This window comes from Haliotis cracherodii, unplaced genomic scaffold (assembly GCF_022045235.1).
Source record: "Haliotis cracherodii isolate W230 unplaced genomic scaffold, xgHalCrac1.p SCAF_1, whole genome shotgun sequence".
Classification (NCBI taxonomy): Eukaryota; Metazoa; Mollusca; class Gastropoda; order Lepetellida; family Haliotidae; genus Haliotis; species Haliotis cracherodii.
In genome coordinates, this window is record NW_027266264.1 from 326,444 (window position 1) to 346,483 (window position 20,040).

The 20,040-nt window shown below is 46.1% G+C and overlaps 1 protein-coding gene and 1 pseudogene across 1 annotated transcript in view; both read left to right on the forward strand.

Annotated features, from left to right (window-relative positions):
* Positions 1–1,727: 1,727 nt before the first annotated feature.
* LOC139470987 (protocadherin Fat 4-like) overlaps positions 1,728–20,040 on the forward strand; it is an 83,565-nt gene continuing 65,252 nt past the window's right edge. The window contains exons 1-6 of the mRNA XM_071253302.1: positions 1,728–1,903; positions 3,366–3,525; positions 3,992–4,156; positions 7,356–7,481; positions 11,727–11,849; positions 18,043–18,216. Of these exons, the coding sequence (XP_071109403.1) occupies positions 1,832–1,903; positions 3,366–3,525; positions 3,992–4,156; positions 7,356–7,481; positions 11,727–11,849; positions 18,043–18,216 (820 nt within the window). The 5' untranslated portion in view covers positions 1,728–1,831. The remainder of the gene's footprint in view (positions 1,904–3,365; positions 3,526–3,991; positions 4,157–7,355; positions 7,482–11,726; positions 11,850–18,042; positions 18,217–20,040) is intronic.
* LOC139470603 (uncharacterized) lies at positions 2,011–3,279 on the forward strand (annotated as a pseudogene).

Below are 20,040 nucleotides of genomic sequence, written 5' to 3' on the forward strand. Positions count from 1 at the left end.
GATGAAACTCCCGTTATGCAGAGCGGCCCCTCGCGTAATGTCCAAATCGACAGTAGACAACACAGTCAGCGTCTCAAATAATAAATGTTTCTGGTGGTGTCAACACTATGTTTGCTGGCAACATTACTGGTGGAAACATAACGATTAATCTCGTTAAACCTCCAAGCCCGGTCCCAGTCAAAAGACGCCGGATTGTCATCGAAAGTGATAGTGACACCGACTAATGCATCAACTCTGACCTCTCAGCCGCGAGACGTTCTCCAAGTGAGAGAGCGGTTTGATTTGAAGCTATATATTACATGTGAAGTTACACCAAAGATATTATAAGATTACACAGAATCGTTGTTGTTACCGTTATTAAAGTTTCAATTATTCTGCAAAAGTCTGTACAATTATTTTGTAAAACAAATCCGAGGAATCTTTTTTCTCAGCGAAGGAATATGCCATAAAGGAGTTAAGAGGTTGTTTATTTTGGTTTACACGGCTATCGAAAACATGTATCACTACGCACGATCTATACGTAAGTATTCGACAAGTTGCTGATGAAAATGTTAATGCAATTATTCCTTAAAAGGGAAGTAAAAATGTGAAAATGATAAATAGAATTCATCACATCCCATATTAAAAAACACTCGTGATGAATCCTATATGTACCAAAAACACAGGAATGCGAGAACGCGAGACTTTGGCCAAATCTCGCATTCTCGCGATCTCGCATTCTCGCACTTTTCGTTTCTAAAGGTCCACATCGTGAGAATGCCCCTGACAGTATTCCATACTTATCAGACAATGAAAACATTTGTCACGCACCGCTGCGCCGGTACCTTTAGGCCACGCCCCCAAATATATTTGTTGTGGAAGCCGATTAAGGAGCGTGTGATTTCAGTACCTTCACTTGAACATTTGAACACTTATAACGAACATAATGAATCATCATAATGTAACAACAGAGGGTGTGGATGTAGTGTCTCACACACACACACACACACACACACACACACACACACACACACACACACGCACGCACGCACGCACGCACGCACGCACGCACGCACACACGCATGCACGCACGCACACGCACGTTCTCAAGCACGTACACAAACAATACTCTCAGCATGACATAGTCCTTCATTCCCTTTGTTGAAGAAAGCCGTGGAACGACCTCTACAACGTTGCTCTGTGAGCACTGGTTTCCCAGTCAGCAGAAAGACCCGCACAATGGCCAGTGTCAGAGCCGGTAAGTCACCAGTCCTTAAGTGCCTCCCTAACCGTTTGGTATACTCTCATTTCAATGCGTATTGGTGTCACGGGTAAAATAATTTAATGTTCCTTTCATGGTCACTAAAAGAGAATTTATGTCGATGATATTTGGTGGTGAAATACAGTTACCTCACCGACCGATGTTGACAGACAGGCCGCATTGTGCGTCGGAAGAAAACACGGCAATGAAATCACTGAATTCACTAATACCCGGCATATGAATGGTGACTTTTAATCTTCTGGTTAGCACAAGAAGACGTTACCTAGAATTGGTATGCGTCTGACGTACAGAATACATACGCTATACAAAACAACGTTTGCTATACAAACGGATATTTAGCAGTGCGATTGAAAGGTTTGCAATACACATGTCAAAGGTGTTTTGTACAATACAGATCATTTATCAAAGTGATATACGTAGTTATATTGCTCGTCATTCAACTCACTGGTAATCTGTGTATCTAACGGTTAGGTTTATAACGCCACTTGCACCAGAGCTCTCAACACACAGGTTCCGTGGAGAATCTGGGAAAGTAACTCTGACATTATTTCCAGAAAGTGTACTCGCGGGATGGCAGAAGAAGGCCATCACCACCTCCTGCTGCTGCTGCTGCTGGGATGTGTGTGTGTCGGCCAAGCATATGTAAGTACACAGTGTGTGTGTGTGTCTGTGTGCGTTTGTGTGTGTGTTCTTGTGTTTGTTTGTGTTTGCGTGTGTGTGCTTGTGTTTGTGTGTTTGTGTGTGAAGGTATAGGGAAGTGTGGATGTACAGTGTATGACGTGTGGATGTACAGTGTATGACGTGTGGATGTACAGTGTATGAAGTGTGGGTGTACAGTGTATGAAGTGTGGGTGTACAGTGTATGATGTGTGGGTGTACAGTGTATGACGTGTGGATGTACAGTGTATGACGTGTGGATGTACAGTGTATGATGTGTGGGTGTACAGTGTATGATGTGTGGATATACAGTGTATGAAGTGTGGATGTACAGTGTATGACGTGTGGATGTACAGTGTATGATGTGTGGATGTACAGTGTATGACGTGTGGATGTACAGTGTGGATGTACAGTGTATGACGTGTGGATGTACAGTGTATGACGTGTGGATGTAGGTAGTGGGGGGGGGGGATGTTGGTTCACGGAGGTTGATGTAGGTACAGGGAAGTGTGGACGTACAGTGTATGACGTGTGGATGTACAGTGTATGACGTGTGGATGTAGATAGTTGGGGGGGGGTGGATGTTGGTTCACGGGGGTTGAGTTAGGTACAGGGAAGTGTGGACGTACAGTGTATGACGTGTGGATGTACAGTGTATGACGTGTGGATGTACAGTGTATGACGTGTGGATGTACAGTGTATGACGTGTGGATGTAGGTAGTGGGGGGGGGGGATGTAGGTAGTGGGGGGGGGGGGGATGTTGGTTCACGGGGGTTGATGTAGGTACAGGGAAGTGTGGACGTACAGTGTATGACGTGTGGATGTACAGTGTATGACGTGTGGATGTACAGTGTATGACGTGTGGATGTACAGTGTATGACGTGTGGATGTACGCTGTATGACGTGTGGATGTAGGTAGTGGGGGGGGGATGTTGGTTCACGGGGGTTGATGTAGGTACAGGGAAGTGTGGACGTACAGTGTATGACGTGTGGATGTACAGTGTATGACGTGTGGATGTACAGTGTATGACGTGTGGATGTACAGTGTATGGCGTGTGGATGTAGGTAGTGGGAGGGGGGGATGTTGGTTCAAGGGGGTTGATGTAGGTACAGGGAAGTGTAGATTTACAGTGTTTGACGTGTGGATGTACGCTGTATGACGTGTGGATGTACAGTGTATGACGTGTGGATGTACAGTGTATGACGTGTGGATGTTCAGTGTATGACGTGTGGATGTACGCTGTATGACGTGTGGATGTAGGTAGTGGGGGGGGGGGGGGGGATGTTGGTTCACGGGGGTTGATGTAGGTACAGGGAAGTGTGGATGTACAGTGTATGACGTGTGGATGTACAGTGTATGACGTGTGGATGTACGGTGTATGCCGTTCAGGGACCTCTGCCATGGCCTAACTCTAATTCTGATACACGTGTCCACTGTCTGTTGCAGATTACAGTGACTACGAACCTAGGTACAACGAGCGTCAGACGCAGCAACTACCAAACCACGCAGAAATTATTCGAGATCAAAGTAGAGACCAACGCCACAAGTTTTCTGTGTGAAGGTTCCTCTGGTTTATTCAACACCAAGAGGCTCGACCCCGACACCAGTAGGTTATCATCCCATGGTTATCAGCTGATGTCTGACTAGCGGAGATGACGTGTACATATGCACATTGACAGATGTTAAATACCACTCTACTGTTTATATATGTCACAAACCTATGAATCTTTTGGACATAACTACTTTTCTCATCTGAGGCTGCGCCAAGTAGCAATTCATATATGTCATGTTATGTTTGTGTTAATACACCCAATACACCGAATGTAATAGGAAACGATATAAAATCATTAAATCAATCAACAACATCCATTTTATCTGTGATCAAGCTTAACGATATGATGTACTATACCTTTAATATGGGAAACATATAAACAGTCGTCAAGAAGTTAATAAGTTATCAAGTAAGAATGCCTCTTAACTGTTTTTAGTCTCTGTAATCACTACGTAAGTTAATTATCAAAAATCATTCCAAATTACCTACGTTTGATAAAACGAAGTACATTCCACTGCAGCCTTCTGGATTTACTTCGATCCCTCGGTTCCTGCCGCGGAGTTAACAGAAGACGAATACACCGTCAACGGCAACTGTTCCACCGCTGAACCCAACTACGACTCCTTCTCCATCAAGGTGAACGTCATCAACAACGAGGCCCCAGTGGTAACCAATGGATCACTAGGTAAATAGGACATGTGGCTTTACTCATTTGCATATTTGTCGTGGCATCATGTTTATCTGTTTATCACATCGATAAAATCAGAAAAACCCCAAAGATTACATGATACTATTTGGTATCTCCCAGAAACTGTCCTCTTTACACTGGCGATGATGTAATGCCTGTTGCCGTGTTTACATATGTTAGTTTAACGTCACAAGCTGCAGCACGTGTTTACCTGGACGGGGGAAAGGTGGAATCACCTGGCAGTCAGTTCTGATTTGAGCGATCTTAAAAAGAGCATTACGTTGAAGTGGCGAATACGTGTTGAAGTAAAATCAATCAAAATAGATAAATACCGTATGTTGTAGATATGCCGGACATTAGCAGGCGAGTGAAATTTGTTGAGTGGACCTTATTGTTGAGTGGACCTTGTTGTTGAGTGGACCTTGTTGTGGAATGGACCTTGTTGTTGAGTGGACCTTGTTGTTGAGTGTACCTTGTTGTTGAGTGGACCTTGTTGTTTAGTGGACCTTGTTGTTGAGTGGACCTTGTTGTTTAGTGGACCTTGTTGTTGAGTGGACCTTGTTGTTGAGTGGACCTTGTTGTTGAGTGTACCTTGTTGTTGAGTGGACCTTGTTGTTGAGTGGACCTTGTTGTTGAGTGGACCTTGTTGTTGAGTGCACCTTGTTGTTGAGTGGACGCAGTTGTTGAGTAGACCTTCTTGTTGAGTTGATCTTGTTGTTGAGTGCACCTTGTTGTTGAGTGGACGCTGTTGTTGAGTGGACCTTGTTGTTGAGTTGACGCTATTGTTGAATAGACGCTGCTGCTGAGTGGACGCTGCTGTTGTGTGGACGCTGCTGTTGAGTAGAAGCTGTTGTTGAGTGGACGCTGCTGTTGAGTGGACGCTGTTGTTGAGTGGACCTTGTTGTTGAGTGGACCTTGTTGTTGAGTTGACCTTGTTGAGTTGACGCTGTTGTTGAGTGCACCTTGTTGTTGAGTGGAGGCTGTTGTTGAGTGGACCTTGTTGTTGAGCGGACCTTGTTGAGTGGACCTTGTTGTTGAGTGGACTTTGTTGAGTTGATCTTGTTGTTGAGTGCACCTTGTTGTTGAGTGGACGTTGTATGACGTGTGGATGTACAGTGTATGAAGTGTGGATGTACAGTGTATGACGTGTGGATGTACAGTGTATGACGTGTGGATGTACAGTGTATGACGTGTGGATGTACAGTGTATGACGTGTGGATGTACAGTGTATGACGTGTGGATGTAGATAGTTGGGGGGTGGATGTTGGTTGACGGGGGTTGATGTAGGTACAGGGAAGTGTGGACGTACAGTGTATGACGTGTGGATGTACAGTGTATGACGTGTGGATGTAGGTAGTGGGGGGGGATGTTGGTTCACGGGGGTTGATGTAGGTACAGGGAAGTGTAGATTTACAGTGTATGACGTGTGGATGTACGCTGTATGACGTGTGGATGTACAGTGTATGACGTGTGGATGTACAGTGTATGACGTGTGGATGTACAGTGTATTGGGATGCTATTGTTGAGTAGACGCTGCTGCTGAGTGGACGCTGCTGTTGTGTGGACGCTGCTGTTGAGTAAAAGCTGTTGTTGAGTGGACGCTGCTGTTGAGTGGACCTTGTTGTTGAGTTGACCTTGTTGAGTTGACGCTGTTGTTGAGTGGACCTTGTTGTTGAGTGGAGGCTGTTGTTGAGTGGACCTTGTTGTTGAGCGGACCTTGTTGTTGAGTGGACCTTGTTGTTGAGTGGACCTTGTTGTTGAGCGGACCTTATTGAGTGGACCTTGTTGTTGAGTGGACCTTGTTGAGTTGATCTTGTTGTTGAGTGCACCTTGTTGTTGAGTGGACGTTGTTGTTGAGTGGACCTTGTTGTTGAGTTGACGCTGTTGTTGAGTGGACCTTGTTGTTGAGTGAACCTTGTTGAGTGGACGCTGTTGTTGAGTGGACCTTCTTGTTGAGTGTTGAGTGTTGTTGAGATGATCTTGTTGTTGAGTGCACCTTGTTGTTGAGTTGACGCTGTTGTTGAGTGGACCTTGCTGAGTGGACGCAGTTGTTGAGTGGACCTTGTTGTTGAGTGAACCTTGTTGAGTGGACGCTGTTGTTGAGTGGACCTTCTTGTTGAGTGAACCTTGTTGAGTGGACGCTGTTGTTGAGTGGACCTTGTTGTTGAGTGAACCTTGTTGAGTGGACGCTGTTGTTGAGTGGACCTTCTTGTTGAGTGAACCTTGTTGAGTGGACACTGTTGTTGAGTGGACCTTCTTGTTGAGTGTTGAGTGTTGTTGAGATGATCTTGTTGTTGAGTGCACCTTGTTGTTGAGTTGACGCTGTTGTTGAGTGGACCTTGTTATTGAGTTGACCTTGTTGAGTTGATCTTGTTGTTGAGTGCACCTTGTTGTTGAGTGTTGAGTGTCGTTGAGGCTGTTGCTGAGTGGACGCTGTTGTTGAGTGGACCTTGTTGTTGAGTGTTGAGTGTTGTTGAGTGGACCTTGTTGTTGAGTGGACGCTGTTGTTGAGTGGACCTTGTTGTTGAGTGGACCTTGTTGTTGAGTGGACGCTGTTGTTGAGTGGACCTTGTTGTTGAGTGGACGCTGTTGTTGAGTGGACCTTGTTGTTGAGTGGACGCTGTGGTTGAGTGGACCTTGTTGAGTTGACGCTGTTGTTGAGTGGACCTTGTTGAGTGGACCTTGTGGTTGAGTGGACGCTGTTGTTGAGTGGACGCTGTTGTTGAGTGGACCATGTTGTTGAGTGGACCTTGTTAAGTGAACCTTGTTGTTGAGTGCACCTTGTTGTTGAGTGGACCTTGTTGTTGAGTGGACCTTGTTGACTGAACCTTGTTGTTGAGTGGACCTTGTTGAGTGGACCTTGTTGTTGAGTGGCCCTTGTTGAGTGGACGCTGTTGTTGAGTGGACGCTGTTGTTGAGACGACCTTGTTGTTGAGTGGACCATTTTGTTGAGTGGACCTTGTTGTTGAGTGGACCTTGTTGAGTTGACGCTGTTGTTGAGTGGACGCTGTTGTTGAGTGGACCTTGTTGTTAAGTTGACCTTGTTGTTAAATGGACGCTGCTGACTTGTGAAAGATCCTTGTTGTTAACTTAGTACTCACGCCCAGTGTTGAGAAGGCTCCCATGATGCACACATGATGTGCTATGAGCAGTCCCATCAGTAGTTAACGGAGGCTTGTTTGTTTGTTGGTTCCAGTGAACATACGGGTACCAGTTACTTTAACCATTGGTCAGATCATCGGGATTGTGGTGGCCACGGACAACGACGGGGATCCGCTGACCTTTAATGTCGCTACGCAAGCGGTCGGGTTCAATATGGATAGTGAGTATTTAGTTCAATTCAAATATATATTGTATTGGAGACCATAGACCCCAATGAAGTGTATGCAATACAGTGCAGGGTCATTTCACAAATAGATTCACATGTTTCATTTCAGTACATTTCTGCTGTTGAAAGCATGAGTCAAATGTAACAAGACGATTTCTAAATCATTTCTGGTTGCCATAACGCGAATATACTTTTGAACAGAAGGTCGAAGTACATACATATTTGGTATTTTTTGGCTTTCGAATATCTTTTGAGAATGGGCCTATGAAGGTGAACTGATTCAGACCTTTGATAGGCTTAGTTAACAAAACGTACAGAATGTTATCATTGTATGGTGTCTCCCGATATCAATATAAAACCGTGTACATCCAACTCGAGCACGAGTAAAATCGGTAACAAATGTACACAAGTTCGAATCTGTTATATATTGCAATACTTCTAGGCTTGTCTAAAAGTAATACGTCAAATTGAGTGCATCTGGTGAAATAGCTTGAAGACATGTTTAGTGAAAAAATGTCCGTTTCATCGCCACACAATCCCAACAGACACCTAGCGTCCAATGATCAGTCCGATCACCCGTCAATCTGACAAAAACTGAAATGTCAAAAAATCACGAAAGCAAATTCATTGTAAAACAAACCACTCTCAGTAGCGCGTATGTGATCCACGTGATGCACCGTCGTCTCATGCTACCAATAAGTGTCTGGATGGTTTCCAAGTGAAGTTCCTGTTAAGTTGCCGGAAGGACAGGCCGTCGTCAGAAGGCGATCTTGAGCTAAGTGAACATGTGTTCGATTGGGTTGCGGTCTGGTGACCGGGCTGGCCACTCCATGCCGACAGTGATCTCCTGCCCTAAGTAGGCATTAACAACCCTGGCACCATGAGGTCGTGAGATATCGCCCATGAGGATGAAACCTTGATTGCACCAGCATAGGGTCTCACATACACATTCAGTTGCCATTCCTGAAGCGCCAGCCTGAGCGACGCATGGGCATCGGACCTTCCAGATCTACTCATCCCACCCCAAATCATAACTGAGCCCACTCCATAGCTGTCATGTTCGGCTACGTTGGAATCCTGAATCTTCCTCCTTGTCTTCGCTGCACTCGAGCACGACGAACTGTGACGTCTAGACAGTATCTCGATTCATCAATGAAACGTTCAAGAGTCCAGGTCTGGCCTGTCCAGTACACGTGATCTTCATGCCCTACTGATCGCACTGTGGTTGAGACCAAAGACGTTGGCAACGTGACGTTGTGTTGACCCATCGGCTCAATTCTTCATTCGTCAAACGACGTCTTTGACGCTGTGGATACATAAGTGCATTCAGTTGCTGCAATCCTCCCGAGCAATTGTTGCTGTGCTCTCTGGTAATAGGGGTACACGGGTGGCCCAGTCGTCTAAGGCACCGCGATTCGCTATGCAGAGTTGCGTCCCTTTGGCACGCCAGAAACCTATGATTGTGGGTTCGAATCCCGGTTCGCCCCGATCATGTTTCTAGGTTTGTCAGCACCATACCCGTGTTCGTGGGTATCACTTCGGGCTTTCCTCCCACATTAAGTTAACACGCCGTGATATAATTGTAATACTGTTAAAAGCGGCGTTAAACCCAACTCACTCACTCACTCTCTGATAATGACGTGTAACGATTCAGCATCGTGCACCTGACTGCATACCTCCGTCTGTTCATAATAAAACTGAGGTCCTATTGGTGTCACCTCATCATTTCGTATCGCGATATTTCATTCTTTATTTGTTAGAAGATTTTTTTATAACATTAACGCTTGATCCTTAGCAAACTTTGAGTAGTATTGATGAAAACATATCAGTTCTCTTTTGGGTGTACATGTCTTTCAATCTACCACGGGGAAGGTTACGACAACTAACTATCTATCTACCACCTTGGTAAACCCAAGTACAACCACGACCTGAATAAAACAGAACAACTATAACACTACTTGCTCTGTTCTGTCCGCCCACTTAATCAAGATTAAGTAACATTTCCTACGCCTTACGTGGAAATCTGTTTGGCACATGAAATAGTTTTAGCCTGTATTTAATGCATTTAACGGATCTGTCTGTAAACTATTGGTACCGTCCTTGTTAACAAACAGCTTCTTTAAGTGACATTTAGAAGTTGGTTTGATGAACAAGGTGATAATTCTATGGCTATACAACTTCGATGTAGATACAAACACTGTATATAAAATGACGTAAAACAGAAATAAAAATGTCATAATCAGAAAACATCAGAAGGAATAATCCATGTATATCAGAGAATAATGGTACTTCTCTTTGATATGTATCTAGAATTTCAGCAGTGGATGGATAGTGGGTAGGCTTCACGTTCACAATCCTGTCTTTAGCGTGTAATGAGCCAGAGGAAGTGTTCGTCATGGATAGTGGGTAGGCTTCACGTTCACAATCCTGTCTTTTGTGTGTAGTGGGTCAGAGAAAGGCTGCGACATGGATAGTGGGTAGACTTCACGTTCACAATCCTGTCTTTAGCGTGTAGTGAGCCAGAGAAAGGCTTCGACATGGATAGTGGGTAGACTTCAGGTTCACAATCCTGTCTTTAGCGTGTAGTGGGCCAGAGGAAGTGTTCGTCATGGATAGTGGGTAGGCTACACGTTCACAATCCCGTCTTTAGCGTGTAGTGAGCCAGAGAAAGGCTTCGACATGGATAGTAGGTAGACTTCACGTTCACAATCTTGTCTTTAGTGTGTAGTGGGTCAGAGAAAGGCTGCGACATGGATAGTGGGTAGACTTCACGTTCACAATCCTGTCTTTAGTGTGTATAGGGTCAGAGGAAGTGTTCGTCATGGATAGTGGGTAGGCTTCACGTTCACAATCCTGTCTTTAGCGTGTAGTGAGCCAGAGAAAGGCTTCGACATGGATAGTGGGTAGACTACACGTTCACAATCCCGTCTTTAGCGTGTAGTGGGCCAGAGGAAGCGTCCAACATGAACAATGATCTTTACTGTATGTTGCTCAGTGGAATTTTAAGTATTAACAAAAATGAGAATTTCCTCACTGTTGTATGCGGGGAACTAAACGTGACTATCTTGATATGAAATAATTCAGATAATAAATTCGGGGAACTAAACGTGATTCTCTTCTTAAAACAGCTGAAGAAATGTAAATGTGACAAAATTAACTTAATATGATTCTCAAATCTATTGCTATCAACCTATATCAGTCCAGCCCTATTTTGGCTAGCATTGTTGCGCCCGATTGCGACATCCTGTGCCCACTAACACGTTCTACTACGTCCTACCTTGACGAGCTATAGAACGAAACTGTTCAATGTACGTCCTATCGCGACGACATATAAAACCAAAACTGACGAATATGCCTCCCATCGAGCCGAACTATCAAACCAAAGTGACGAATGTACGTCCTATCGCGACGACATCTCAAAACCAAAGATGACGATAACTAAAGCAATTCCAATCTCCTCGCTCCGCACGTGCTCGGGCAGCCCGTGCAATGCAGTACTTATTTCCGCGAAGGAAGATGCGTTTCCGCTATCTGTTCCCTCTTTGGCATGTCTTTAAACCACTGTATTTAATCTTTAATCTTTAGTGTAAAGTAGGCTGGCGCAATATTTATAGCATACACTCAACATGCAGTATTAGACAAACTCATCTTCCCGAGGGAAGGGAGTTGACTTGCTATTTAAGTCTAGTTTCCTCCCTTGCCGAACTAGGCTGGAATTATGGAGTTATATTTTATCTGGACTCAGCAGTCTATACATAGTCACATCAAAATCGCGTAACGAAATCGACATTCGGTTCATAAACAACATGGCAGATTTTTGCTGATTGCACCGTTAACTGGGCGTCGACAGATGTTTTCTAAATCTCTTCGTATTTTTAATCAAAGTGCTAAAGTGATTTGGGGCACATCGCGAACGAAGACCCATTTTAAAACAATAAAGACCTTGATTATCGATCAGAATGTCTTGACTTGGCGACGCCATTTGGTTTGAACCAAATGTAAGCGATATGAGAGGTGGAATCAGATTGGTCAATAGGCGAGACAAACAAGGGACAATACTCCTTATAGCCACTGGTGGCGCTACGACCGAGCCACGAAATTCCATCCTAAATCGGCAAGGGTTAAAACTGGACTTTTACATCCAGTTAACTCCCGAGCCTCGTGAAGATGACAAACTCTGAACTATATTGTTAATGTGCATCTTCCATGTATAGCAAGCGTTCACAAACTTTGTTTAAGGTGGTGGACTAATCAGTACCACTAAAAACATGGCGGAACTGGACTCAATATCAGCGTTGATTTCTGCCACTGTCAGCGACGCAACTCACACCACAGCCTTCCAAGTCAGGATTACGCTAGATAGTAGGTGTTTGACGCTCGTCCGTTTATCTGACTGTCTTCCTTCAGATGCTCTTCCATCTCTCTGACTGTCTTCCTTCTGACACTCTCCCATCTATCTGGCTGTCTTCCTTCTGATGTTCTCCCATCTGTCTGACTGTCTTCCTTCTGACGCTCTCCCATCTCTCTGACTGTCTTCCTTCTGACACTCTCCCATCTATCTGGCTGTCTTCCTTCTGATGTTCTCCCATCTGTCTGACTGTCTTCCTTCTGACACTCTCCCATCTGTCTGACTGTCTTCCTTCTGACACTCTCCCATCTATCTGGCTGTCTTCCTTCTGACACTCTCCCATCTGTCTGACTGTCTTCCTTCTGACACTCTTCCATCTATCTGGCTATCTTCCTTCTGACACTCTCCCATCTGTATGTCTGTCTACCTTCTGACACTCTGCCATCTGTCTGACTGTCTTTCTTCTGACACTCTTCCATCTATCTGGCTGTCTTCCTTCTGACACTCTCCCATCTGTCTGACTGTCTTCCTTCTGACACTCTTCCATCCATCTGGCTCTCCTCCTTCTGACGCTCTCCCATCTGTATGTCTGTCTACCTTCTGACACTCTGCCATCTGTCTGACTGTCTTCCTTCTGAAACTCTCCCATCTATATGGCTCTCTTCCTTCTGACACTCCCATCTGTCTTACTGTCTACCTTCTGACACTCTTCCATCTGCCTTACTGTCTTCCTTCTGACACTCTTCCATCTGCCTTACTGTCTTCCTTCTGACTCTCTCGAATCTATCTGGCTGTCTTCCTTCAGACACTCTTCCATCTCTCTGGTAGTCTTCCTTCTGACACTCCCATCTGCCTTACTGTCTACCTTAACACACTCTTCCATCTGTCTGACTGTCTTCCTTCTGACACTCTTCCATCTGTCTGACTGTTTTCCTTCTGACACTCCAATCTGTCTGACTGTCTTCCTTCTGACACTCTCAGATCTGTGTGACTGTCTTCCTTCTGACACTCTCCCATCTATCTGGCTCTCTTCCTTCTGACACTCTTCCATCTGTCTGGCTGTCTTCCTTCTGACACTCTCCGATCTATCTGGCTGTCTTTCTTCTGACACTCTTACATATATCTAACTGTCTTCCTTCTGACACTATCCCATCTGCCTTACTGTCTTCCTTCTGACACTCTCCCATCTATGTGGCTGTCTTCCTTCTGACACTCTTCCATCTGTCTGGCTGTCTTCCTTCTGAAACTCCCATCTGCCTTACTGTCTACCTTCTGACCCTCTCCCATCTGTCTGACTGTCTTCCTTCTGACACTCTCAGATCTGTGTGACTGTCTTCCTTCTGACACTCTCCCATCTATTTGGCTCTCTTCCTTCTGACATTCTCCCATCTATCTGGCTGTCTTCCTTCTGACACTATCCCATTTATCTGACTGTCTTCCTTCCGACACTCTCAAATCTGCCTTATTGTCTTCCTTCTGACACTCCCATCTGTCTGACTGTCTTCCTTCTATCACTCTCCCATCTATCTGGCTGTCTCCCTTCTGACATTCTCCCATCTATCTGGCTGTCTTCCTTCTGACACTATCCCATTTATCTGACTGTCTTCCTTCCGACACTCTCAAATCTGCCTTATTGTCTTCCTTCTGACACTCTCCCAGTTGCCTTACTATCTTCCTTCTGACACTCCCATCTGTCTGACTGTCTTCCTTCTGACACTCTTCCCTCCCTCTGGCTGTCTTCCTTCTGACACTCCCATCTGTCTGACTATCTTCCTTCTGACACTCTCCCATCTGTATGTCTGTCTACCTTCTGACACTCCCATCTGTCTTACTGTCTACCTTCTTACACTCTTCCATCTGTCTGACTGTCTTCCTTCTGACACTCTCCCATCTATATGACTGTCTTCCTTCCGACACTCTCCCATCTGTCTGACTGTCTACCTTCTTACACTCTTCCATCTGTCTGACTGCCTTCCTTCTGACACCCTCCCATCTGTCTGACTGTCTTCCTTCTGACACTCTCCCATCTGCTTGACTGTCTACCTTCTGACACTCCCATCTGTCTTACTGTCTACCTTCTTACACTCTTCCATCTGTCTGACTGTCTTCCTTCTGACACTCTCCCATCTGTCTGACTGTCTTCCTTCTGAAACTCTTCCATCTGTCTGGCTGTCTTCCTTCTGACACTCTCCCATCTGTCTGACTGTCTTCCTTCTGAAACTCTTCCATCTGTCTGGCTGTCTTCCTTCTGAAACTCTTCCATCTGTCTGGCTGTCTTCCTTCTGACACTCTCCCATCTGTCTGACTGTCTTCCTTCTGAAACTCTTCCATCTGTCTGGCTGTCTTCCTTCTGAAACTCCCATCTGCCTTACTGTCTACCTTCTGACCCTCTCCCATCTGTCTGACTGTCTTCCTTCTGACACTCTCAGATCTGTGTGACTGTCTTCCTTCTGACACTCTCCCATCTATCTGGCTATCTTCCTTCTGACATTCTCCCAACTGTCTGACTGTCTTCCTTCTGACACTCTCCCATCTGTCTGACTGTCTTCCTTCTGACATTCTCCCAACTGTCTGACTGTCTTCCTTCTATCACTCTCCCATCTATCTGGCTGTCTTCCTTCTGACACTCTCCGATCTATCTGGCTATCTCCCTTCTGACATTCTCCCATCTATCTGGCTGTCTTCCTTCTGACACAATCCCATTTATCTGACTGTCTTCCTTCCGACACTCTCAAATCTGCCTTATTGTCTTCCTTCTGACACTCTCCCAGTTGCCTTACTATCTTCCTTCTGACACTCCCATCTGTCTGACTGTCTTCCTTCTGACACTCTTCCCTCCCTCTGGCTGTCTTCCTTCTGACACTCCCATCTGTCTGACTATCTTCCTTCTGACACTCTCCCATCTGTCTTACTGTCTACCTTCTGACACTCCCATCTGTCTTACTGTCTACCTTCTTACACTCTTCCATCTGTCTGACTGTCTTCCTTCTGACACTCTCCCATCTGTCTGACTGTCTTCCTTCTGACACTCTCCCATCTGTCTGACTATCTACCTTCTTACACTCTTCCATCGTGTCTGACTGTCTTCCTTCTGACACTCTCCCATCTGTCTGACTGTCTTCCTTCTGACACTCTCCCATCTGTCTGACTGTCTTCCTTCTGACACTCCCATCTATCTGACTGTCTACCTTCTGACACTCTCCCATCTGTCTGACTGTCTACCTTCTGACACTCTCATCTGTCTGACTGTCTTCCTTCTGAAACTCTTCCATCTCTCTGGCTGTCTTTCTTCTGACACTCCCATCTGTCTTACTGTCTACCTTCTTACACTCTTCCATCTGTCTGACTGTCTTCCTTCTGACACTCTCCCATCTGTCTGACTGTCTTCCTTCTGAAACTCTTCCATCTGTCTGGCTGTCTTCCTTCTGACACTCTCCCATCTGTCTGACTGTCTTCCTTCTGAAACTCTTCCATCTGTCTGGCTGTCTTCCTTCTGACACTCTACCATCTGTCTGACTGTCTTCCTTCTGAAACTCTTCCATCTGTCTGGCTGTCTTCCTTTTGACACTCTCCCATCTGTCTGACTGTCTTCCTTCTGAAACTCTTCCATCTGTCTGACTGTCTTCCTTCTGACACTCTCCCATCTGTCTGACTGTCTTCCTTCTTACACTCTTCCATCTGTCTGACTGTATTCCTTCTGACACTCTCCCATTAGCCTTACTGTCTTCCTTCTGACATTCTCCCATCTGTCTGACTTTTCCTTCTGACATTTTCCCATCTATATGGCTGTCTTCCTTCTGACACTTTCCCATCTATCTGACTGTCTTCCTTCTGACACTCTCCCATCTGCCTTATTGTCTTCCTTCTGACACTCTCCCATCTGTCTGACTGTCTTCCTTCTGACACTCTCCCATCTGTCTGACTGTCTTCCTTCTGACACTCTCCAATCTCTCTGACTGTCTTCCTTCTGACACTCTTCCATTTGCCTTACTGTCTTCCTTCTGACACTCTTCCATCTGTCTGACTGTCTTCCTTCTGACACTCTTCCATATGTCTGGCTGTCTTCCTTCTGACACTCTTCCATATGTCTGGCTGTCTTCCTTCTGACACTCTTCCATCTGCCCTACTGTCTACCTTCTGACACTCCCATCTGTCTGACTGTCTTCCTTCTGACACTCTTCCATCTGTCTGGCTGTGATCCTTCTGACACTCTCCCATTAGCCTTACTGTCTTCCTTTGGACGCTCTCCCATCTGCCTTACTTTCTTCCTTCTGACATTCTCCAATCTGTCTGACTCTTCCTTCTGACATTTTCCCATCTATCTGGCTGTCTTCCTTCTGACACTCTCCCATCTATCTGACTGTCTTCCTTCCGACACTCTCCAATCTGCCTTATTGTCTTTCTTCTGACACTCTCCCAGTTGCCTTACTATCTTCCTTCTGACACTCCCATCTGTCTGACTGTCTTCCTTCTGACACTCTTCCCTCCCTCTGGCCGTCTTCCTTCTGACACTCTCCCATCTGCCTTACTGTCTACCTTCTTACACTCTTCCATCTGTCTGACAGTCTTCCTTCTGAAACTATTCCATCTGTCTGAATGTATTCCTTCTGACAATCTCCCATTAGCCTGACTGTCTTCCTTCTGACACTCTCCCATCTGCCTTACGCTCTTCTTTCTGACATTCTCCCATCTGTCTGACTTTTCCTTCTGACATTTTCCCATCTATCTGGCTGTCTTCCTTCTGACACTTTCCCATCTGTCTGACTGTCTTCCTTCTGACACTCTCCCATCTGCCTTATTGTCTTCCTTCTGACACTCTCCCATCTGTCTGACTGTCTTCCTTCTGACACTCTCCCATCTGTCTGACTGTCTTCCTTCTGACACTCTCCCATCTGTCTGACTGTCTTCCTTCTGACACTCTTCCATCTGTCTGACTGTCTTCCTTCTGACACTCTTCCATGTATCTGGCTGTCTTCCTTCTGACACTTTCCCATCTGTCTGACTGTCTTCCTTCTGACACTCTCCCATCTGCCTTATTGTCTTCCTTCTGACACTCTCCCATCTGTCTGACTGTCTTCCTTCTGACACTCTCCCATCTGTCTGACTGTCTTCCTTCTGACACTCTCCCATCTGTCTGACTGTCTTCCTTCTGACACTCTTCCATCTGTCTGACTGTCTTCCTTCTGACACTCTTCCATGTATCTGGCTGTCTGCCTTCTGACACTCTCCCATCTGCCTTACTGTCTTCCTTCTGACACTCTTCCATCTGTCTGACTGTCTCCCTTCTAACACTCCCATCTGCTTGACTGTCTTCCTTCTGACACTCTTCCATCTATATGACTGTCTACCTTCTGACGCTCCCATCTGCCTGACTGTCTTTCTTCTGACACTCTTCCATCTGTCTGACTGTCTTCCTTCTTACACTCTCCCATCTGTCTGGCTGTCTTCCTTCTGACACTCCCATCTGCCTTACTGTCTTCCTTCTGACACTCTTCCATCTGTCTGTCTATCTACCTTCTGATACTCCCATCTGCCTGACTGTCTACTGCCTGACACTCCCATCTGCTTGACTGTCTTCCTTCTGACTCTCTTCCATCTGTCTGACTGTCTACCTTCTGACACTCCCATCTGCCTTACTGTCTTCCTTCTGACGCTCTTCCATCTGCCTGACTGTCTTCCTTCTGACACTCTTCCATCTGTCTGACTCTCTTCCTTCTGACACTCTCCCATCTGATTGGTGTTCGTCTCTTTGACGATTTGATTGTCGTCCTTCTGTCTGATCTTTGCTGTCCTTCTTCCTTCATCGTTTTCAATTCTGTCTTCACACCGCCTTCTTCCTTCCCTGGCTTCCATTGTCTATTGCTAATCACCTATCAGCGCCAATTATCTCTTGGCTCCCCTTGTTATGTTTCCACCTTTTGATATTTTATTATTTTTGTTGTCCTTACATGTACTTATATATGCTCTCTGCCTCAGAGCATCCACCTGATGGAGGAGTAAGCATTTTCTCCGAAACGTTGTGAAGTTGACATCAATAAATGATGTTCCTTATATATTCACCACTGTTGAAAATTACGTGCTGTGATACACTCGAGGTACGTAGTCAAAACACTCCCTCCTTATACCGGCGCCCCCGATTAACAGTCACCATACCTTCCATCTACCTCGACCACACCATTCTTATTTGAACTAACAACTCGTCCGTAGAGTTGAACACGGAGCCGGTGGACAACACGATCCCCACCACAAGAGACGTGCAGGAAGACGCCGTGAGCGGCGTCATCCACACCTTCAACGTCCCGGACACTACCTTGTTCAACGCTCTCATCACCACCCTCACCGTCTCCCCTTCCTCCGGCGACGGAAAGTTCAAGATTGAAAGTAAGTCAAGGAACCCTAAGCACAAACTGACGGCTGCTTCCACGCCCGGCCAGGGGAGAGACTCAGGGGGTGCAGGGAGTGGTCGTATTGTAACCATGTTGTAGTATGTTGAGCTTAAACTCATATACGGGGATGAGTGAAACAGTAGCCTAGTGAGTGAACAACTAACCTAGCCAGTTTACCATTAACCCAGTGAGTGAACCATTAGCCTATTGAGTGAACCACTAGCCTAGTGAGCGAATCAGTAGCCAAGTGAGTGAACCGTCAGCCCAGTGTGAGTGTATCATTAGCCCAGTGAGTGCACCATTAGCCCAGTGAGTGCACCATTAGCCCAGTGTGAGTGTACCATCAGCCCAGTGTGAGTGAACCATTAGCCCAGTGTGAGTGAACCATTAGCCCAGTGAGTGCACCATTAGCCCAGTGAGTGAACCATTAGCCCAGTGAGTGCACCATTAGCCCAGTGTGAGTGTACCATCAGCCCAGTGTGAGTGAACCATTAGCCCAGTGTGAGTGCACCATTAGCCCAGTGAGTGTACCATTAGCCCAGTGAGTGAACCATTAGCCCAGTGAGTGCACCATTAGCCCAGTGCGTGTACCATTAGCCCAGTGAGTGCACCATTAGCCCAGTGTGAGTGTACCATTAGCCGAGTGTGTGCACCATTAGCCCAGTGAGTGCACCATTAGCCCAGTGAGAGTGTACCATCAGCCCAGTGAGTGAACCATTAGCCCATCGAGTGAACTACTAGCCAAGTTCTGAGTATACCACTAGCCCAGTGAGTGAACCATTAGCCCAGTGAGTGAACTACTAGCCTAGTGAGTGAACCATTAGCCCAGTGAGTGAACCATTAGCCCAGTGAGTGAAACAGTAGCCCAGTGAGTGAACCATTAGCCCAGTGTGAGTGAACCATTAGCCTAGTGAGTAAACCATTAGCCCAGTGTGAGTGTACCATTAGCCCAGTGAGTGCACCATTAGCCCAGTGAGTGAACCATTAGCTCAGTGAGTAAACCATTAGCCCAGTGAGTGAACTACTAGCCCAGAGAGTGAACCACTAGCCCAGTGTGAGAACTATTAGCCCAGTGAGTGAACCATTATCCCAGTGAGTGCACCATTAGCCCAGTGAGTGAACCATTAGCCCAGTGAGTGAACCATTAGCCCAGTGAGTGAACTACTAGCCCAGTGAGAGAACCATTAGCCCAGTGTGAGAACTATTAGCCCAGTGAGTGCACCATTAGCCCAGTGAGTAAACCACCAGCCCAGTGAGTGAACCACCAGTCCAGTGAGTGAACTACTAGCCCAGTGTGAGTGAACCATTAGTCCAGTGAGTGAACTACTAGCCCAGTGAGTGAACTACTAGCCAGTGTGAGTGTACCATTAACCCAGTGAGTGAACTATTAGCCCAGTGAGAGAACCATTAGCCCAGTGTGAGAACTACTAGCCCAGTGAGTGCACCATTAGCCCAGTGAGTGAACTACTAGCCCAGTGAGTGAACTACTAGCCCAGTGTGAGTGTACCATTAGCCCAGTGAGTGAACCACCAGCCCGGTGAGTGAACCATTAGCCGAGTGAGTGAACTACTAGCCCAGTGTGAGTGTACCATTAGCCCAGTGTGAGTGAACTACTAGCCCAGTGAGTGAACCACCAACCCAGTGAGTGATTTACTAGCCCAGTGTGAGTGAACCATTAGCCCAGTGAGTGAACCACCAGCCCGGTGAGTGAACTACTAGCCCAGTATAAGTGTACCATTAGCCCAGTGAGTGAACTACTAGCCCAGTGTGTGTGAACCACTAGCCCAGTGAGTGAACTACTAGCCCAGCGTGAGTGAAC